Source organism: Neophocaena asiaeorientalis, unplaced genomic scaffold (genome assembly GCF_003031525.2).
Source record: "Neophocaena asiaeorientalis asiaeorientalis breed wild unplaced genomic scaffold, Neophocaena_asiaeorientalis_V1.1 scaffold256, whole genome shotgun sequence".
In the NCBI taxonomy this organism is placed as follows: domain Eukaryota; kingdom Metazoa; phylum Chordata; class Mammalia; order Artiodactyla; family Phocoenidae; genus Neophocaena; species Neophocaena asiaeorientalis.
Window position 1 is genome coordinate 1,416,233 of NW_020185324.1, and position 20,073 is coordinate 1,436,305.

The 20,073-nt window shown below is 46.7% G+C and overlaps 1 protein-coding gene across 4 annotated transcripts in view; it reads left to right on the forward strand.

The window, feature by feature from the left end:
- DOCK8 (dedicator of cytokinesis 8) overlaps window positions 1-8,539 on the forward strand; it is a 223,938-nt gene extending 215,399 nt beyond the window's left edge. For 3 of the 4 annotated variants that reach the window (XM_024734221.1, XM_024734223.1, XM_024734222.1), the window contains 2 exons: window positions 6,917-7,087; window positions 7,486-7,546. In XM_024734221.1, coding sequence (XP_024589989.1) covers window positions 6,917-7,087; window positions 7,486-7,546 — 232 coding nt within the window. Of the gene's footprint in view, window positions 1-6,916; window positions 7,088-7,485 lie in introns of all 4 variants that reach the window. The other variant, XM_024734220.1, reaches the window with a different exon arrangement.
- Window positions 8,540-20,073: the final 11,534 nt, after the last annotated feature.

Genomic DNA, 20,073 nt, shown 5'->3' on the forward strand with positions numbered 1-20,073 from the left:
TTCACTGTGCAAAACAAATGACCTGGGGATCTTGTCAAAATGCAGATTCTGATTCAGTAGTTCTGGGGTGGGCCTGAGACTCTGCATTTCTAACAAGCTCCCAGGTGCTGCTGAAGCTACCAGATGGGACCGATCTTTGAGCAGAGGCTGCAAAGCTGTAGAGGTTGCTTGATTGCCGCCATCTCACATTTTCTCCTCCCTGCCCCCTCCCCGAGGGCTTCACGCGTCAGGTCCTGCCTACTGTCACTCACCCTTTTTCCTCCCCTTTCCTCCCTTCACAGGAGGAAATGTGCCATTACTATTAACACCTTTGAACAACTATAGATGCCGGTTCATTGAGCAAACATTTATTGAGCCCATACTTTGTGCCAGGCACCCTGCTACCTGTGTGCAAAGATGAAGTTCCAGTACAAATGAGACGAGGCTACAGGCAAAACAGTACTTCTGCTCACTACTTCATTGTCAAAGTCCAAGTCCAGTGACTTTCATTCCACTTTATTTCACATGCATCAAAAGTAGTGGGTGGGGGCTTCCCTGGTGGCGCAGTGGTTGAGAGTCCGCCTGCCGATGCAGGGGACACGGGTTCGTGCCCCGGTAGGTGAGATTGTGGTGAAGGTTGCATGACTGTATTAATCTACTAAAACTAATCAAACTGTATATTTACAAGGGTAAATGTGATGATCTGTAACTTATACCCTCAGTACAGGTAGTAGGTGAGGAAACCTTCCTTTCCTCCATTGCTTAATTGCTTCTCAGGTCCAATCAGCAAGTCACAGCTTTGTAATGAATAGAGGAATTGTTTGGTCAAGTTGTTTGCGCCCCTGTGTTTTCTCCCTGGAACCTGCTATCAGCAGAGATGATGCAGGAGTGGAAAATGTTTGGGTGTGAAATCGTTCCCGGTTTTGCCTTGAGTGAGCTCCAGCTTCTCAGCAGACTTGGGCTGTAGGTCGATAAGCCCAGGTTTCCAAGGTGAACATAGTGAGCCTTCCAAGGCTGATTGCTAATAACGGAAATGTACACTTGCTGGGTACACTGTAGCTGGGTCCTGCCACTGGGCAGTGGCCTGTCTGACTCAGCTGTAGCGGGCCTGGATGAAGCCATAAAGAACCTGGCAGGCTGACCTGCTGCAACTGACACCTGATCCAGCCAGTCCTGCGGCTCTTCAGATGGTTGCCAGGTTGGGGCCTGGATCCCCTTCTGAAACATCTCAGGGTTTCAAAAGCCAAGATGGAGAGGTACAACATACTGTTTCCCTCCTCTGCTCCCCAGAGCACCCAGACCATTTTAAACACTGAAATCTGTGCCAGTCTGTGGTTTTAAATTTTCCTCTTATATTTCTGTCTTAGTCAGCTTGGGCCACTATAGCAAAATACCACAGACTGAGTAGCTGAATAACAGACATTTATTTCTCACAGTGCTGGAGGCTGGGAAGTCCAAGCTTAAAGTGTCAGCAGATTCAGTTCCTAGGGAGAACCCTCTTGCTGGCTTGTAAATGGCCACCTTCTCACTGTATCTTCACCTGGTAGAGAGATGAAGAAGATAGCTCTCTGGTCTCTTTCTACAAGGGCACTAATCCCATCATGTGGGTCCCACTCTCATGGCCTAATTTAAACCTTCATTCTTCCTAAAGGCCCCACCTCCAAATCCCATCACATGGAGGTCACATGTGAATTTTGGGAGGGACACAAACCTTCATTCCATAACATGTGAACTTTCTCATTCTTATAAAGACTAAGTGATTTTTTTTTTTTTTTTTTTTTTGCGGTACGCGGGCCTCTCACTGCTGTGGCCTCTCCCGTTGCGGAGCACAGGCTCCGACGCGCAGGCTCAGAGGCCATGGCTCACGGGCCCAGCCGCTGCGCGGCATGTGGGATCCTCCCGGACCGGGGCACGAACCGGTGTCCCCTGCATCGGCAGGCGGACTCCCAACCACTGCGCCACCAGGGAAGCCCAGACTAAGTGATTTTTAAATTCATTTTTATATTTAAAGAAAAGAGAGCAGGACTCAATGGCACCAGGTCCAGGTTGCCTTTAAGGGACATAGTTTCAGATACATCAGTAGAGTTCCACCGCATAAATGGTCAAAGAGTCTTAACGGGAGTTAACGTCTGTGAAGAGAAAGGAGAGGGAATTTACCCAAGTGGCCAAAGGAAAACCAACTGTGTGTAGTGTGGGTGGAAACAGAAGCAGTAGGTGAAAAGAGATCTGAGTATTTGGTGGGAAAGCAAAGCCTGAAACATTACGAGAGGTTGCTCGAGAGCAGGTCCGTAGCAGGGACATATGAAGGACGTCTGTCCCTTTTCCAGGTCACAGGGACCTGTCTCAGTGGGCCTAGGAGGCTGGGTGGAAAACTGAGAGCCTAGTGGAGCAGCACACACACACACACACACACACACACACACACACGTGCGCGTGGCTTCCCCCTCCCAGCCATTCTGCAACCATTCCCAAGAGGAAAAAAATCCACTTCAGTTACAGTGCTATCCTGTCCTCCTCTCTTAGCACATCTCCACCCCCGGTTCTCTTGAACAAGGTCTCGGTCCTCAGGGCTTGACGGTGCTCTCACTTCAGGGCCAGGGCACCGCGTGGGAGGGTGTTTGGGCTGACTGTGAAATCGAGAATAGTGTGTGATCGTCAGAACCACAGGCCTCTGTAACTCCTCAGGACAGAAGCCCAGGGCCCAAGGAGGCGGAAGACAGTGTAATGTGAGTCAGGCCCTAGAGACTAGCCTAGAGTCTGATCTAGGCGGACCCCACCCCCCGCTGGGTTCTGGGGTGTTCAGCAGGTCCTCAGAACCTGCTTCCAGGTGTCAGACTCGAGACTGGACACCTTCCCAAGGCCGTAGTCCCAATCTCGCCCCCTTAGGAGGAGGAAGCAGGGCCACTGTGACTTCCCCAAGGCAGGGAGCCACACCAGCCCCTCTGGGGCCGCCCAGCCAAGGGAATTAGAGGGGGCTCAGGGCGACAGCCAGAGGATCCAGCCACGGCTGCTCCTGTCTGCCCTGGGCTGCGCTCCCTGCCCCCGTGGTGCCCTGCTCCTTCGGCCTCAGGCGCCTCCCCACAGGCAGCCGCGGGGCACCCAGGACAGTGCTCCTGGTGGGCTGTCTCCCCCGCTTCGCTCCAGGAGAGGCAGGCCACGCTGCCTGCACAGCACTCCTCCCGCAGCCGCTTGGTCAGGTCCTCACACGCCCGACACCATTTCATCCTCATAAACCCACTTTATAGATGAAGAAGTGCGGTTGAAGGAGACCACGATTAGCCCAAGGTCACACAGCAAGTAAGTGGCAGAACCAGGAATTAGACTAGCCTTCCACTGAGACCAGCTGCCCTTGGGATCTGGGGTTTGGTAGAGGTCGGGCTGGGAGGGAGGAAATGCAGGGACAGTGCTGGAGATGCCAGCCGAGGTGGCTCTGACCAGGGGACCCTCGCATCCACTGCAGCCCTTCCTGTGGAAAGGCCAGATGTTCCTTTGGTGCCCTGCCCCCAAATAATCCTTCCTCAACTTCAAGGGCCTGGACCACATATATCACTCCAGTCACGGGAGGGGGTGGGGAGCCAATCCCTCAGTTTCTCCAGTATCTCTCCTCTCACTCCGGCAGCTGTATTTTTTCACTGGACCTTAGCTGGAGACTTGCTGAAGTGTTACCAGGAAGAAGATGAGAAACACCGAATACTACAAATTGGGACTCGGGAGAGAATAGTTCCAACTTGAGACCAAGGCCGTATGCCTTGGATTCTAGCTGGAAGGGTCAGGGTCTTTCCTAGGCAGCATTTGTGGTGTTGGGGTTATGAGTGTGGGCTCTCGGGCCTAGTTGCCTGGCTTCACATATTCACTCTGAGACTTCCCTGGTGGCACAGTAGTTAGGAGTCAGCCTGCCACTGCAGGGGACACGGGTTTGATCCCTGGTCCGGGAAGATGCCACATGCCACAGAGCAACTGAGCCCATGTGCCACAACTACTGAGCCTGCGTGCCACAACTACTAAAGCCCGTGCACCTAGAGCCTGTGCTCCGCAACAAGGGAAGCCACCACAATGAGAAGCCCGCACACCGCAGCAAAGAGTAATCCCCGCTCGCTGCAACTAGAGAAAGCCCGTGTGCAGCAATGAAGACCCAACGCAGCCAAAGATAAAACAATAAGTAAATAAATAAATAATATCTACTCTGCCTTAACTAGCTGTGTGACCTTGGGCTAGTTACCCAACCTTAGTTTCCCCAACTGTAAAATGGGGATAAAATAGTAACTACCTCTTAAAGTTAGTATCGAAAGAGTCAATTCAGAGAACTTAGAATAGGACTTGGCACATATGAAGTGACTGATGACTATAACAGTATGGGGCAAATAGAAACCAGATTGATTTACATAGGAAAGAGACGTAATCTGATTTAAATATAGACATTGTCTGCCCGTGACTTGTGTGCCTCTGTAAGGTTTGTAACATAACACACAGTGGGGCTGATGAGACATCGGCCTGGGAGCAACAGGATCCTGGATTTACATCCACCTTTCCTGTTCCCAAAGGTGTATGACTCTGGACAGGGCACTTCATCTCTTTGCATCTTAGTTTCATCAACTATGAAAAAAAAGGGACTGGAATATAAAATCTCTGACATCCCATCATCATTCTTATATAGAACAAATAGTTTCTGCACTCAGACTGGGTCTATCAGGAATAGTAACAATAATAATAAAACAATAAGTGTTCTAGGTTTTAGCTATGTAACAGTACTATTCTAAGCATTTTATATATTTAATTCATTTAATCTTTACAAAAATTTATGAGGTAGGCTATTTTGACCATCATGTCACAGGTGAAGAAACTAAGGCATGGAAAGCTTAAGTAACTTGCCTAATGTCACAAAGCCAATAAGTAGCAAAGCAGGATTCAGAGGTGAGCACTCCAGCTCCAGAGCCTGTTCTCTCTAGGAAGTACATTCAGTTGCCAGTAACAGAATGGAATTAAGAGTGGCTTAAATAAGATAGAAAATTATTTTTCTCTCATATGAAACAAGATCAGAGATAGGCATCCCAGAGCGGTGTGGTGGTCACATAAAGTCATCAGAGACCCTGACTCTTTCCATCCTTTTGCTCTGCTATCCTGGTTATAGTATATCCATCCTCATAGTCACAGAACGGCTGCTAAGGCTCTGGCCATCACAATTACATCCTAGGCAGGTATCAGGAATAGAAATGAGGAAAGAGCAAAAGGCTACACCCCTTTAAAGAGCTTTCCTAGTGACTTCATCTTATAGCTCTTCAGCCGTCCCTATTTATAAGGGAGGCTAGGGAATGTAATTTTCCAGGTGGGTATACCACCTGGAGTTCTGCTACTAAGCAAGAGAGGGAATGGTTGTTGATGAAGCAACTAGCAATTTTTTGGCCATACTGAGGGACTGATACGTGAGCTGTGCTGAAGGAGCATCACAGAGAAGGGAGGGCAAGAGATGCAGAGGGTGAGGGCTGCATGTCCACCCTCTCTGTAGAAAAGACACCTTAGATAGAGGACTATGAAAGTTACCCCCAGCAAAACCGGGAACCATGTTCTGGAAGCACAACTTCCCACCCTTTCTAGTCCCCATCAATCTGGTTTTTGTAGGACTCTGCTGAAAAATCCCAGCACATCGACTGTAAGAAAATGCTTGTGTTCAGTGAACTTATCAACAAAGGGAGCAGCCAAGGAGGGGGCTGTCTGGAATGGTGTCACTGAGTGAAAGTTGCACAGTTCAGCTGTTTGTGGACCTAATGAAAATGTTACAGATAGGACCATTTTTAAAAAATGATTTGCAATGTAGTTATATGATCCTGTATACATTTCCCAAGAGATATGGCTCTTCTCTAGGAGGGAAACATAAAGCATGGCTCTCTTTAGTTTATGGATTTAAATTAACATAGTGGAAGTTATTTTAACTTTAATAAGAAAATCTAGAGAATATAATCTAAATGGAAGGAAGAAATATAGAAAATGTCTATGAAACAATTTTATAAGGTATAAAATTTGTTAAAATATAAAGTTACAAAAATTCACTCCACCTATTAATATATTTGTCTTTTTAAAACACTATATAAAAATTAAAACATTTTTTAAGTAATAAAAGAAAACAACGAGAGCAACCAAACCAAAAAACCAAATCCACCAATGAACAAGAGCTAAAAACTATACTAAAAAAAAAACCAAAACACTATATATATTTATAGCTACTATGTCTTCTGATAACAAAGATCACAGAGAGTATAATTGCTTCTTCCAAAGTTTGCGGAGTAGCCATCCCCAAGTTAGCAGTTCACTCCTGCAGGTCTCTTGTCTGCCAGTGTTACAAAACTGGTCCTTGAAGTCTCGTTGAAGAAACTGATTTCATTTTACACATTGTGGTAGCTCATAACTGTTAGTTTAAGAGGCAGTAGAAAAATAATAAGGGGTGATGTAGATTTCTCAGGATTCAAAGGGTATATACCTCCCCTTCCTACCTCTTCCCTGAAACCTTGATATGTAACCTTTGGTATCCTACAGTTTGCTTCAATTAACGTCAAACTTAAAAGATAAGTGAAAATCCAGTTAAGGGCGTGGTTTTGGCTTCCAGGGTGAATTAAATCAATCCGTTCTGGGCTTCCCTGGTGGCGCAGTGGTTGAGAGTCCACCTGCCGATGCAGGGGACACGGGTTCGTGCCCCAGTCCCGGAAGATCCCACATGCCGCAGGGCGGCTGGGCCCGTGAGCCATGGCCGCTGAGCCTGCGCATCCGGAGCCTGTGCTCCGCAACGGGAGAGGCCACAATAGTGAGAGGCCCGCGTACTGCCAAATATATATATATATGTATATATATATATATATATATATATATATATAAATAATTTGTAAGCACTTCGAACTTGTATGAAATGCAACCTCATTTTCTCCCCACCCTGATATTTGCATCTCAGATGCGGTGAAGCCGTAGAGAAAAACAAGCGTCTCATCACGGCAGACCAGAGGGAGTACCAGATGGAACTCAAAAAGAACTACAACAAGCTGAGAGAGAACCTCAGGCCAATGATAGAGCGGAAAATTCCAGAACTCTACAAGCCGATATTCAGAGTTGACAGTCATAAGAGGTAAGAAGAGGGCAGGGGAGGCCTCTTCCCAGAGGATAAAGGATAGCGCTTGAGGCCCAGCAATCAGAACTGCAGAACCTCTGGGTGTGGGAGCGGGCCCTGGAATCAGAGAAGCCACCCGAGCGTGATCTGCTCTGCTTGCATCCCGCTGCCCCTGTGCCTTCTCCTTGACCTCTCCGGGGCCCCTCCATGCGGCCTTCTCTGCCAGCCGTCTTCCCAGGGCCAAGTTACCGCCTGTATTTCTTCCGGCACAGCGCGAAGGCATGGCCGCACTTTCCCATACTTACTTACTTTACTGAGTTCTCCATGATTGATGTGCTTTTCGAGTGAGTGATTTTCCTCTTTAAAAGGCTAACTGATGTTTCTTACTTCTGTTCTCTCCCCCTGCTTAATTTTAGAGACTCCTTCCACAGATCTAGTTTCAGGAAATGTGAAACCCAGTTGTCACAGGGCAGCTAAGAAAGGCTATCTTCACGCATGAAGACTGGAGGCCCTGTGACCCTGGAGAAGGACCCGCTGGAACTTAAAACAGGACATTTGCCGCACAGGACATGCCACATGCTCCCTGGCCAGACAGCACTCTGGAAGCTTTGGGATCCAAGTGATAATGGGAATTACACCCAAATGGGGTCTGAGCAGATCTGGGGCATTTGGGGGATGGAGGTGGTGGAGGATGGTTAATCAGGGGTGCCTGTATATTTATTAAGCCATGTTTTTTCGCATAATTGTGCAAAACAAAGCATAAACAGCATCTCCTGCTGAGTGGTCAGGAACTGATGACTTCCTCCCGCCTGTATTTGAATTTAACCTGAATTTAGATAAACCCAAATTGCCCAAGGGAAAATGGACAAGTTGTCCACCAACTATTCAGAGTGAACTTCTCTCCTCCCCTCTTTATGGGAAAGGAAGGTGACCTTGCTGGAGTACAAAACATTTCCAATAAAACTGTGAGGGGAGGCCTTACTAGAAATCCGAAGATCCTGAAGGCTGGAAATGTGGGGATCGATTAATTATTTGTGAACTTGTTACCCTTTTGGTAACGGTGGACTAATCGTTGTATAGTTATTTTTGCTTTATTGTTCTGTTAGGTGGTTAATTTAGCATGCATTTACAGAGGAGCACACTCGAAGCACTGAGTTAGGAGGTAATGGTACTCTGAGTGACCCGCCCAAAGTCGCAGATGCTGCAGTTACGTAAATTGAAACAATTCTCCTCCAAAGCTTTGTGTTTTTTCTTATGCTCGCTCCTGCTCGCTCTTTTTCTCATCCTCTCTGGGACCAAGTTTATTTTTATAAAAGGGTAATATTTCTACTTTCATTTCTGAACCTTGTGCTGTCCGTCGGCATGTGTACATCATACTAAAGAATATATTCAGGATTCTTTGGACAGTGTACTTTAGGAGAAAGAGGAACAAAGTTATTATTTGAGAATTAAATTATATATTTTTTAATATGACTGGTTACCTTGACTGGTACTAAAAATGTAATAAGAATTGCAAGCAAAATGTTTCCCTTTGCAACTCGTGTTTTTTATTTCGACAACTCATGACTTCTGTAAAGCTTTTCAGAGAAGAAGAAGGATGCATGATCATGGCCTTGGTCAAACAGTGCCATCCAGGGTCACCCCTCGTATATAATATTTAATCTTGGTGGTCATGAGAGAGAATTTAATTTGGATATCCCAGAACTTTTTGCTTACACCATCAGGTATGCATGAATTTATATTCTGAAAGAGGACTGTTTTGTTTTGTTTTTAAATTACTAAAGCTTACTAGTTTAAGGGGCAAACTTTTTGTTTTTTAGGCATTTGGGGCAGAACTCTTTCGAAAGTATATGATATGTTTGTTTTCTTAAATGAGTACGCATGACATATTTTAATCCCACGTGTTGTTAAGTATCTTCTGCATGGGAGACACTGGGTGAGACCAAGGGAGACACTGTTGTCTTCTGCGTGGGAGACACTGGGTGAGACCAAGGGAGACACGTGTTGTTAAGTATCTTCTGCGTGGGAGACACTGGGTGAGACCAAGGTCAAACCACATTGTCACTGCCCTCCAAAGCCTCTTAGTTTAGTGAGGAAGAGCATCTGTATGGCTGTAGCCATAATACACAGCAGACTAGAATAGGCCCTGTGGAAGGTAACCTTTCCTGAGTGACTCCAGGGTGGCCATTATTATCAACACCTATTATATTTTGCCTTCAAACAATAAGCCTTAGGTGGTAAGTAATGTAGGCCTGGCTTTGAACTCTAAAAGCCCTAATAATCCTATGACCTAAAATATTCCGGATCAAATGTCCCCTGCTTTTAGATACGTGTTGTCACTTTTGATTTCAGTCTCTCTTGTACCGCAGTGGGTACCACTAGCTTCACAAGTGCAAGGGCTGTGTCCGCTGTTGCATTTCTATCCCCTAGCCCAGAACTCAACACACAGAAGACATTTAAGAAGCATAAGCTGAATAATTAAATGAATGAATGAGTGTGAATAGGCCTGCTTCTAGAGCAGCACAGTGCAGTCGAAATATAATACAAGCCACATATGTCACTTTAAATTTTCTAGTATGCACGTTAAAGAAAATCGGGAAAAGAAACAGGTGACGGTAATTTTAATAATACATTTCATTTAACCCGACGTATACGAAATATTATCAATTCAACATGTAATTAATATGAAAAATTATTAATGAGGTATTTTACATTCTTTTTTTCATACTGTGTCTTCAAAATCTGTATGTATGTGTTTTATATTTAGAGATTTTACACTTAATCTCAAATCCAGCCACATTTCAGGTGTTCAATAGCCACATGTGGCTAGTGGCTACTGTATTGGATGGTACAATTCTAGAAGCTTCCAACTTTTATAACATGATGCCTCTGATCTGTGGGCTCAGACTATAGATAACCAATGTAGGAAGAATACTGTCTAGAGTAAGAAAGAACTCTGACTGAGAGCCCATGGGCTCACCTAGAAGTGAAGCTGGTGGAGTTGGCAAGTGTGGACTGGTCAACACTGGTTTAGCTCATACTCTTTCTAGGCTAACCCTGGCTCTTTTCTCAATTCCAGATAGTTTAGTTGTTCTTTATGTAACAGTTATAAATGAAGTGGAGGCATTGCTGCACTTACATAAGTAATGGCATAAACAGAGTACTTGGGCATTGGTCCTCTGATTATGTATCCTAAATACGGGGTTAAGAAAGAAGCATTTCAGACATTGCTAAGAGTAAAGCACATGAGGCCTTTTGAATCCTGAAGGTTGGAGAAACCTCTGTGCCATGGTAGGCCTCTTGATTTTACTTTGGAAAACTCTTCAATGAAAGTTTATGGGAGAAATCTTCTGATTAGCTTCTTGCCTCTTTTCCTTTAGCAAGGTCAAGGGTGCAACTGTCACCAGCTCTTAAGAATCTCATGAAAGTGAGAGATGAATATCCTGCATAGACCTGTTTGGGTTTTTCTTGCCACACATTGTCTTAAACTCCATAATTCTATTCAGTAAGAAGTCCTTTCCATGACAATAGATTAGTTGTAAAACAAAAAACTTTTAGAGCTGTCACTGGTAATTGTGGTTTGCAAGCATGTTTTCAAACACAGGGAGCTTTTGTTTTGCTTTGAATGTATTTCTAAATGCTTGTTGTCTCAAACGTTGTAAAGCTGCTATTGACTAAGTATCATTTTAAAAAAAAACCAAAAACTAAAACTAAAGGTTCTATTATATTCCAGAATGCTGGGTATGTCCACAGTGTTTCCCAACCTTTTTCACAGTATAAATGTTATCTATCGAGGCATACCAAATAGCCCTCAAACTCATTAGCTTAACACAATAAACAATATCTCACCCAGTTCCTGTGGATTAGGATTAGTTTAGTTGGGCAGTCTGACTTGAGGTCTTGCATGAGGTTGCAATCAAGATATTGGCCAAAGCTGAAGCCATCATCTGAAGGCTTGACTGAAGCTGGAGGATTCTATTCCAAGGTGGCTCATTCATAACACTGGAAAGTTGGTGCTGGTCATTGATGGGAGGCCTCATTTCTGCTTGTGGACCTCAGCCCCTACTCTGCATGAGTGCTCACTGACTTCCCCTTTGATGAGCAGTCCAAGAGAAGCAAGGCAAAAGTGGCAGTGTCTTTTTATGACCTAGTCTCAGAAGTCATACCCTCTCTTTTCTGCCATATGCTATTTTTCAGAAGCAAGTCACTAAATTCAGTCCACATTCAAGGAGAGGAGAAGTAGGCTCTACCTTTGGAATGGAGGAGTGTTAAAGAATTTTTGAACACATTTTAAAATCACCATAATGGGGCACATTAAAATTTTGCATTTGTTGTCTCACTGGGATAAATGGACAAAGCTACTTGCTGCTAGAGATGACCAGCCCTGGCACTCTGGCTGCCCTGAGTCCCTCCCAAAGGCTAGGGCCGTCAAGCTCAGGTATATCTATAAGCAAGCTCACAGGTGCACCACGGCACACCATTTGGGAAGCCTTAGCCTAAGGGTAGTTCTTAGCTGGCAATTTTTGGTAAGGAACAGAAAACCAAACTCAAATTAGTGTTTTCCAAGGGGGTAGTGGAGTTAATTGGTTCACTTAACAGATTAACCCAGAGGTAGAATTGGTTCCGACCCAGCTCCGTTCAGGGCCTACCCACCATGTCCTGGGCCCATTTTTCTTCTCTGCTTTCTCTTGTTTGGCTCCATCCCCAGGCTTTCAACAGTGGTCCCTGAAAATTCCAGGCTCATCCGTCATGACAGAGGCAATCCTGAGCCTCACAACTTCATACCACCAAGCTCCACAAAGAAAAGAGAGTCTGTGTTCCAGAATTCCCAGGCAAATTCTTTGGGTTCACTCTGATTGGAATGGCTCAGGCTAAACAAGGTTCTCCCCTCTAAGGAGAAGCAGGATGAATATCAACTCAAACCGCAGGGCTAGTGATAGAGGGGCCGGTGGTTCCCCAGGGAACCAGGAAGAAAGGGAAAAAGAAGCGTAACAAACCATGGGGGCACCCTGCAGAACATTGCTTTAAAGGAAATGCATTCAGAAGAAGGGACTTCTATGGAGATCAGGATTACAGTTTATTTCATATCATGTACACAACCATTGACCTGGAAGCATCTTCCCTAGAAGGGGAGACGAAAGGGATATACAGTACATGAAGGAGGACTTAGGGCTTATCCTAAAAGAGTGGGGACTGGGACAGACGGGAGTGGAAGGTTTTGCTGTACCAGTAATACATCCTCTGGAGTGTCTTGCCAAAAATGACACAAATGATCAGGCATCAGAACTCAGCTGGGAAGGGCACTGGGAGAAAAGTGAGCAACAGGGAAATAGAATAAGTTACGGTAGGTTTGAGGGGAAAAAGTCAAGCATCAAAATTGTGTCTCTCATCATGGCATCCTTAGGGCCTGGGCCATAGTGGGCACTCAATGAATGTTTGTAAATGACCAAAGTACTGAATGAAGGTGGCCATCAGTGATGACTTCTGTCAGACTGTGCCTCTTCTGTATCTCTCGGCTAAAAGCACCTAACAGAGGACAGACAATTAAGGTCAACTAGCCCCGGAGGAACGGCCTTCTATTCCCTCTCGACTTTACCTATTACGAATGCATGGGCAAGAATTAAGAGGATTTTCCCCCCTTTTCTGCTGTTTTCCCTTGAATCACCCTAGACCTTATCCTTAATAAGAATCACAGAGCCTGATTAAAAAGCCAAAGCTCTGATGGTCACTACGTTTTCTGCCATGGGATTACTGAAGGAAATGTAGCACAGCCTTGGTTGAAAACTGTTTGGAGAGCTGTCCACGTTCCTTATCCTTAAGGCCTTAATGCTGCAGCACATCTTGGGGGAGCAGTGCTCTCTCTGGAATGATGCTACTGAGTCCAACCCAGTTACTGGTCTGATGATGATCTTTGTGGCATAAGCTTGGCAGCTAAATGGCTTTCACCTTTACTATTTTCCCCACACGTTTGGAAGATGGCAAAATCACTGGTATCCAGGATAAGCGAGTGATTAGCAAGGTGGCAGAGCTCTAAAGGTTACAGCTGAGAAATCAGCTCTCTTGTCCCTTATCATTTCCTTTATGCAATAAGAGAACATGACATGGATGAACAAATTGTTCTGTTATCCAACAGGATTATCAGGGTAATTAGTAAGATTAAAAAAACAAACAAACAAAAAAGACTATGTGACTGCCAAAAGTTTCTAGACCACGGATCAGAAGTCCTGGTTTCTTATTCTTCTATTGTACTTTCTAGTCCTGCAACTGTGCCCAAGTCACTCTACCTCTCTGAGCTTCAGGTTTTTTCACTGCAGAATAGGGATGAGTTGCCCCATCTTCTCCCAACCTGCTGAGGAAATCCAATGAGACAATTACTGCATGGAGCATGTTTTGGAAACTCGAAAGTGCTGCCCCAAATGTAAGGAAACACTATTTACAATTGACACCTCCAGAAAGTTTAGCCAGAACCCCACAGGTCGTATTCACTGCCGGCAACATTTATCAAAAGCAGGCCAAAGGTGCAGGCAGGACAGAGGCCTGATTTATCAGAAAATAAATGCCTGGTCTATTCAACTTGCAGTGTCAATTTCCATGGTCTGGCCAAGGCCAAAAGCAAGGGCCTTCAGGGTAGAAGAAGAAAGGGAATCGGTGGAACGGAGAGGGCACACAGGGGCGCCTGGAAAGACAATCTGACCTGGCTTCCCTTCTCCTCTAGCGCAGCGTGTCTCCAGTGCATTCCCCTAGAAGGTAAATACACGGATTCCAACAGCCCACTTGTGTCCCCCGCTTGTAAATGCTCCCGGAGGGTATCAAAGCACACCGACTTCCACTTGAAAGAAAGCTACTGAGCAGCAAGTTTCCCTTATAGTAAGAAAGAAGAAAAAGAGGACTTGGCAGCCAAGACAGATCTGGAATAACTAAGCTGACGTTGCTCGTTGAGAAGCCCAGGCTCTGTGTGCCTGCTCCATCCACTCCATAGGCTCCAGCTTTGCAGCCTGGACGCGAATGTCTCCAGACGCATATCAAGAAAAAGTTTCTAAAAAGGATTGCGTGGAGCCCAGAAATTGATTAGGAAACTCAATGGTCCTAACCCACCGAGAACTGAGCACAGAACGCCCCAGCAAACGTCCCAATTTAAAAGCGGCTTAGAGAAATCAAGCAACCCGCCACGCCCACGCCCCCCCCGGGGGGGGAGGGTGCTACTGCGTGGTTAATGCGCATGCGCGCGCATTGAGTCGGGGGAGGGGGTGGTTTGTTGTTGTAGTAGTCAGGAGCGGAAAGGTGCTTCAGTCTGGCGGTGAGTAGCCGGAAGTTGGGAAAGGGAGATGCTGCACAGCGTCAAGGAGGGCTTCGGGGAGGCTCGGGGGCCGTTCGTCTCAGGAATTGTGAAGCTGCCTTATAATGGAGTCGAAATGGGAAGCAAGTAAAGTAATATCATGGGAAATAGGTACAGTGCTAAAATCTCCTTCCTGGGTTCCCTCCAACTGGAGGAACCCAGAAGGTGCAGCTAAATGTGTATCTGGAGTGAAGAGTGAGAGGAAGTGGGGCGGGGGGCGTGTCTAGTAAAGTCTCCTGAGAGGAACCTCCACCTGTGCCCAGGCTTGGTTTTCACCTGCCTGAACCCTGAATCTCACAGCAAGCCCACACAGTGGCGAGGGCAAGCCGGGCAGGCTTTCCTGCAGATGAGGAAACAAGACCCAGCCCCCTGCCCGGAGAGAACACCTCCACTCCAGTGGGGTCATCTGTGTGCACACAGCTATGGCTGCAGTTTGAAAGGGTCCCCGCCCTCCTTTACACCTGAGCTCCCACTTGGAACCTAGCTGCAAGCTAATCCCCATCTCACTCTTGCTTCTTGAAACTTTCCCGCCCATCTCTCATCGGCCCCTCACTCTTTGGTTTTATCTGAGTGTAAGACTGTCCGCTCCACTTGATTGGAAGTTCCTTGAGGCCAGGAGCTATCCTTTTTTATCAGTGGAGAGATTGACGATCCGGAAGTTCTTATCCAAGTAGACACTAGCCGTCCTGGGTAATTAAGACAGACCTGTTCATAGTTCTTGTGGTGATTCTTACCATGTAGACTAGACACCAGAAAATTTTAATTCTCCAACTAAGTAATGCCAAGTTTACTGCTAACAAGGAGCTAGTCAAAGTCAGATTAATAAAGAAAAATATCATTTCTTCAAATAAAACTAGATTGTGTTGTCACTGGGAAATATGAACGTTCACTTGGTTGAAGTTGCTTGTGTTTTAGGTAATGAATGAAAATGAATGAAAATACTCTCCCACAGCTGTCACTGGCGGGAAACTGCACTGGGATCTGATCCCTCACCAATGTCTCTTTCACTCGCTAGATGGAACCTTGTCTTTCAGAGCCAACGAAACTGGGCATAGGAGAACCCCAGCACCAGCGGAGACTGTAAATGTTGGAGTTTACAAGAAAGCACCAAGAGAGGAACAAGGAAGGGCAGTATGTATGGGGGGAAGTAGGTGGGGTTTCCTGAGAAAGGGATGAGCACACTGGATGAGGGTGTGAAGGAAGGAACTGTAAGGGGCTGAAATGGGAGAGGTGGGGTGAGGATCACACTGAGGAGAGCTGTGTGAGAGAGATGGGGTTCTCAGTGTAGGAATCCCTCCTTCTGAGAGCCTAAGTTGGCCATCTTCCCTGGAGTGGGATAGTCGACTCAGATGAAGTCACAATTTCTGGTTCTTCATCACTCAGCCGTTCTGTGAGGCTAATTGACATTTTAGTAAGAGAATGCATTCTCCTAAACCTCCATTGTAGGTGGGTGTTGCCATTTGAGGTCAGGTGAGCCATCCAGCAAGAACCAGAACTGACTCTCTGGGCCCAAGGAACAATAAAAAGAAAGCTGATCCCCACACCCACCCCTCCCTTTGCTTCAATAAGAGGTAGCCAGGGGCTTCCCTGGTGGCACAGTGGTTGAGAGTCTGCCTGCCGATGCAGGGGTCATGGGGTCGTGCCCTGGTCCGGGAGGATCCCGCATGCCGCGGAGCGGCTGGGCCCGTGAGCCATGGCCGCTGAGCCTGCGCATCCGGAGCCTGTTGCTCTGCAACGGGAGAGGCCACAACAGTGAGAGGCCCGCGTACCACACACACACAAAAAAGAGGTAGCCAAAAATGCCTTTATGTGACTGAGAAGAAGGGGCGCTGGTCCTCTAGGGCCAAATTATATCCCCATAGGCCCAGACATGGTCTTGCTCATAATTATTGGCCCTTCATAAATAGTTGATAAATAAAGACAAGCATTCCATCAGGTTATATGGCCCACCTTATCCACAGCCCCTTGTTGACAGCCCATCCAGCCTACAGCCCCTGGAAGGGGCAGTTGTCTCTTCTGAGTGACCAAGTTCCTGCTCCCCGGCCACCCATCCCGGCCCCCAGATCCCGGCTGACTCACCAAGGAAACCAACGTGATCCCTGAGAGGCAAGGCATAGCCTCAGGCTCTGAGTTTCTAACTCTCATTTCCACTTTCCTAAAGTGTGGCTACCCTTCTTTCTGGGAGATTTCTGACTCTCTACTGTCATTCCCTCTTTTTATGAGGAAGCTTAGGTGGGTTTCTGCCTCTTAGCACCAAACAAGCTCTGTCAGAACCTGACTGTTCATGGGAATGCTGGAGGAAGGAAACGGCGGTGAGGTGGATGGCCGCAGAGACTTTACTCCTCCTCCCCTTCAGAGCATGGCCTTGTGAGTTGCTTTGGCCCGTGGAATGCAGTGAAGTGATACTGTGTGAGTCCTGGCCTAAGTCTTAAGAAGCCTACCAGCTTCTTCTTTCACCCTCTTGGAGCCTGGAGCCTTTGGGGAAAGAGATGTGGCTACAAGTACTGGCTACATAATTTGCAGGACCCAGTGTAAAAATGAAAATGCAGGGTCTCTTATTTAAAAAGTATTAAGCGGGCTTCCCTGGTGGCGCAGCGGTTGGGAGTCCGCCTGCCGATGCGGGGGTCGCGGGTTCGTGCCCCGGTCCAGGAGGGTCCCATATGCCGCGGAGCGGCTGGGCCCGCGGGCCATGGCCGCTGAGCCTGCACATCTGGAGCCTGTGCTCCGCAACGGGAGAGGCCACAACAGTGAGAGGCCCGCGTGCCGCTAAAAAAAAAAAATATTAAGAATTTCAAGGCAGTAGCAGTGGTAACAGAGCATTAAACCAAGCAGGCGCCCTTCTGGGTATGGGGCCCTGTGTGACTACACATGTTGCACCTTATGAAGCTGGCCCTGCTGACCACTGTGCTGGAGTCACCTCGTGGAAAGAGAGGACCCTGGCCAGGTCCTAGCTGTTCTAGCCACCCTAGCAAAGGTGCCTGATATGAGAGTGAAGCCGTATTGGATATCTGAGACCAACTGAGCCTCCTGAGGGGATGCAGGAGTGCATTAGTGACTCCAGGTGAGCCCAACCCTGATGGCTGAACCATAGCAAACACCTGGCTGTTATTCACGTTAGCTAAAGCTCTCACGGCAAATGGGCATGCATAGTCCTAGGGCCACTTCCTCAGGATGGTTTGTTATACGGTAATACATACTGAAACAGGAAGAAAGAATTCACAGTGACTGAACACCTGCTGTGCTGCAGGTCCTATGCTGGTGTGTTTTGTGTGCGGGCTCACCTGATCCATAAAATAACCTGGGCTGTGATTCCTGTTGACAGAAGCTACTGCAGTTCCATGGGCAAGGGATTGGCCCCCTCCGCCTCACAGTCAGTAAATGACGGAGGCAGAATTTGAACCTGAGTCTCAGTGGTTCCAAGATCTGTATAATATCCCTACAACAAAACAAAGAAAGATCCAGGGAAAGTGTATGGACCTCAGAGACTTTTGGGTAGGGATCTGATGCAGACTTCCCCAAGTTTCCTCACAAATCCCACAGTTGAAATGTTAGGGAAATGATCACATGTGAAAGACCCCTAATGAGACACTATCACATCACAGCTCTATCTTTTTTTTTTTTTCTTTGCGGTACGCGGGCCTCTCACTGTTGTGGCCTCTCCCGTTGCGGAGCACAGGCTCCGGACGCGCAGGCTCAGCAGCCATGGCTCACGGGCCCAGCCGCTCTGCGGCACGTGGGATCTTCCCGGACCGGGGCACGAACCCGTGTCCCCTGCATCGGCAGGCAGACTCTCAACCACTGTGCCACCAGGGAAGCCCACAGCTCTATCTTTTACTGTAATTCTTATGGTCCTTGGTGAGCTTAGAAGTACCCTAAAATGAGGCTTACTCTGGTTTTCTGATAGGGATGATACTAAGAAAATTTGATGTGGTTAGCTAGGGGTAGTCACCACTTATTTATATGTATATTATCCCCCAACAAACCTCAGGCATCTGTGGTCATCTGAGAATGATCTGGGAATGTGTCCAGACAATGGACTTACATCTGAAGGAACAAGAGTTAATTTCAACATTCAGTTAAGCTAGAGTTAATTAAGAAGCTGAAACAGTTGTCCCTATACGATGGCATCTAATAAAAAAAGACTTTATATTTTTCACTGTTTTGAATTTTCTTTGCTGAGCCTTCTTGAGTGTCATCAAGGGGTGAGTGAGTGTGTAGGTAGGTGCCTGACTGTCTGTCTGCCTCTGGGTGGTGAACTCATCATGCTAGGTCAGCCATGACATCAAGATTAAATGCTAAGTCAGCCTTAAGTGACATAGCGACATTCCCTAGCACAGAGGAGAGCAGTGTGGGCTGGTGTTTATGAGTACAGCCCTACAATCAAAGACACTGAGGTTCAATTCCTAGTCCTGCCTCTTACTCATTAGTGATTGCAGTGGACTGAATGTTTGTGACCCCCAAAATTCATACGTTGAAACCCTAACCCCTAATGTAATAATATTTGGAGGTGGGGCATTTGGGAGCTGATTAGATCATGAGGGTGAAGCTGTCACAAATGGGATTAGTATCCTTATAAAAGGGGCCCCAGAGAGCTCTCTCACTATCTTTCAGTAGTGTGACGATACAGTGAGAATAGGCAGTCTGCAACCGGAAGAGAGTCTTCATCAAACATAGTCTGTCCTGAACCTTGATAGCAGACTTCTAGCCTCCAAATTGTGAGAAACCGATCTCTGTTGTTTATAAACTACCCAGTCTATGGTACTTTGGTATAGTAGCCTGAATGGTCTAAGATAGAGATGTGGGGCACATTGATGAACTTTGTAAGCCTTAGTTCTCACCTGTCTAGAAAATGAGATGTGTGAGGACTAAATGAGATAAGATAACCCACTTGACACATTCAACAAGGTGCCAGGCCTGCAACGAGGGCTTCATACGTTTCAGCTGTTGTTTTATTTGCTGAGCAAAAGAAGGTAAATGGTCATTCTTTGACTCCTCCTCCCTTTTCCCCCATGTCCTTTCTCTAAAAGTGTATGTGTGTAATTTTTGTCTTGCCCACACTCTCCATCATCTGCATTTTGTTGTCCCCCTTGCTACCCTTCCCCCCTTTCTCTCTCTATCGCCACATTCCTTCAGCTTCCTCCCCTGAATTGGGGTTGAGCACAGGAGAGATCAGAGGAGGACAAAAGGTAGAGAGACATTGGTGTTCAGGTAACAATGCAGCACTCTGGGGCTGTCTAGACTTTCCCAACTCTGAGGGTGTCATTTCCCCAGGATTCCTAATATTAGGAGAAACCTCAGCAACCATTTGGTGATTTCTAAACCCCTCATTTTATTTATTTTTCTTTTTAAATTTTTTTCTTTTCTATTTTACTTTGCTATTTTTGGCTGTGTCGGGTCTTTTGTGGCACGCTGGATCTTTGTTGCAACATGTGGTCTCTTCGTTGTGGTGTGTGGGCTTCTCTCTAGTTGTGACTCACAGGCTCCCGAGCGCATGGGTTCTGTAGTTGTGGCACGTGGGCTCCAGAGCATGTGGGCTCCGCAGTTTGCGGCACACGGGCTCTCTAGCTGAAGCGTGTGGGCTCAGTAGTTGGCGCTCACGGGTTTAGTTGCCCCACGGCACGTGGGATCTTAGTTCCCCGACCAGGGGTCAAACCTGCATCCCCTGCAT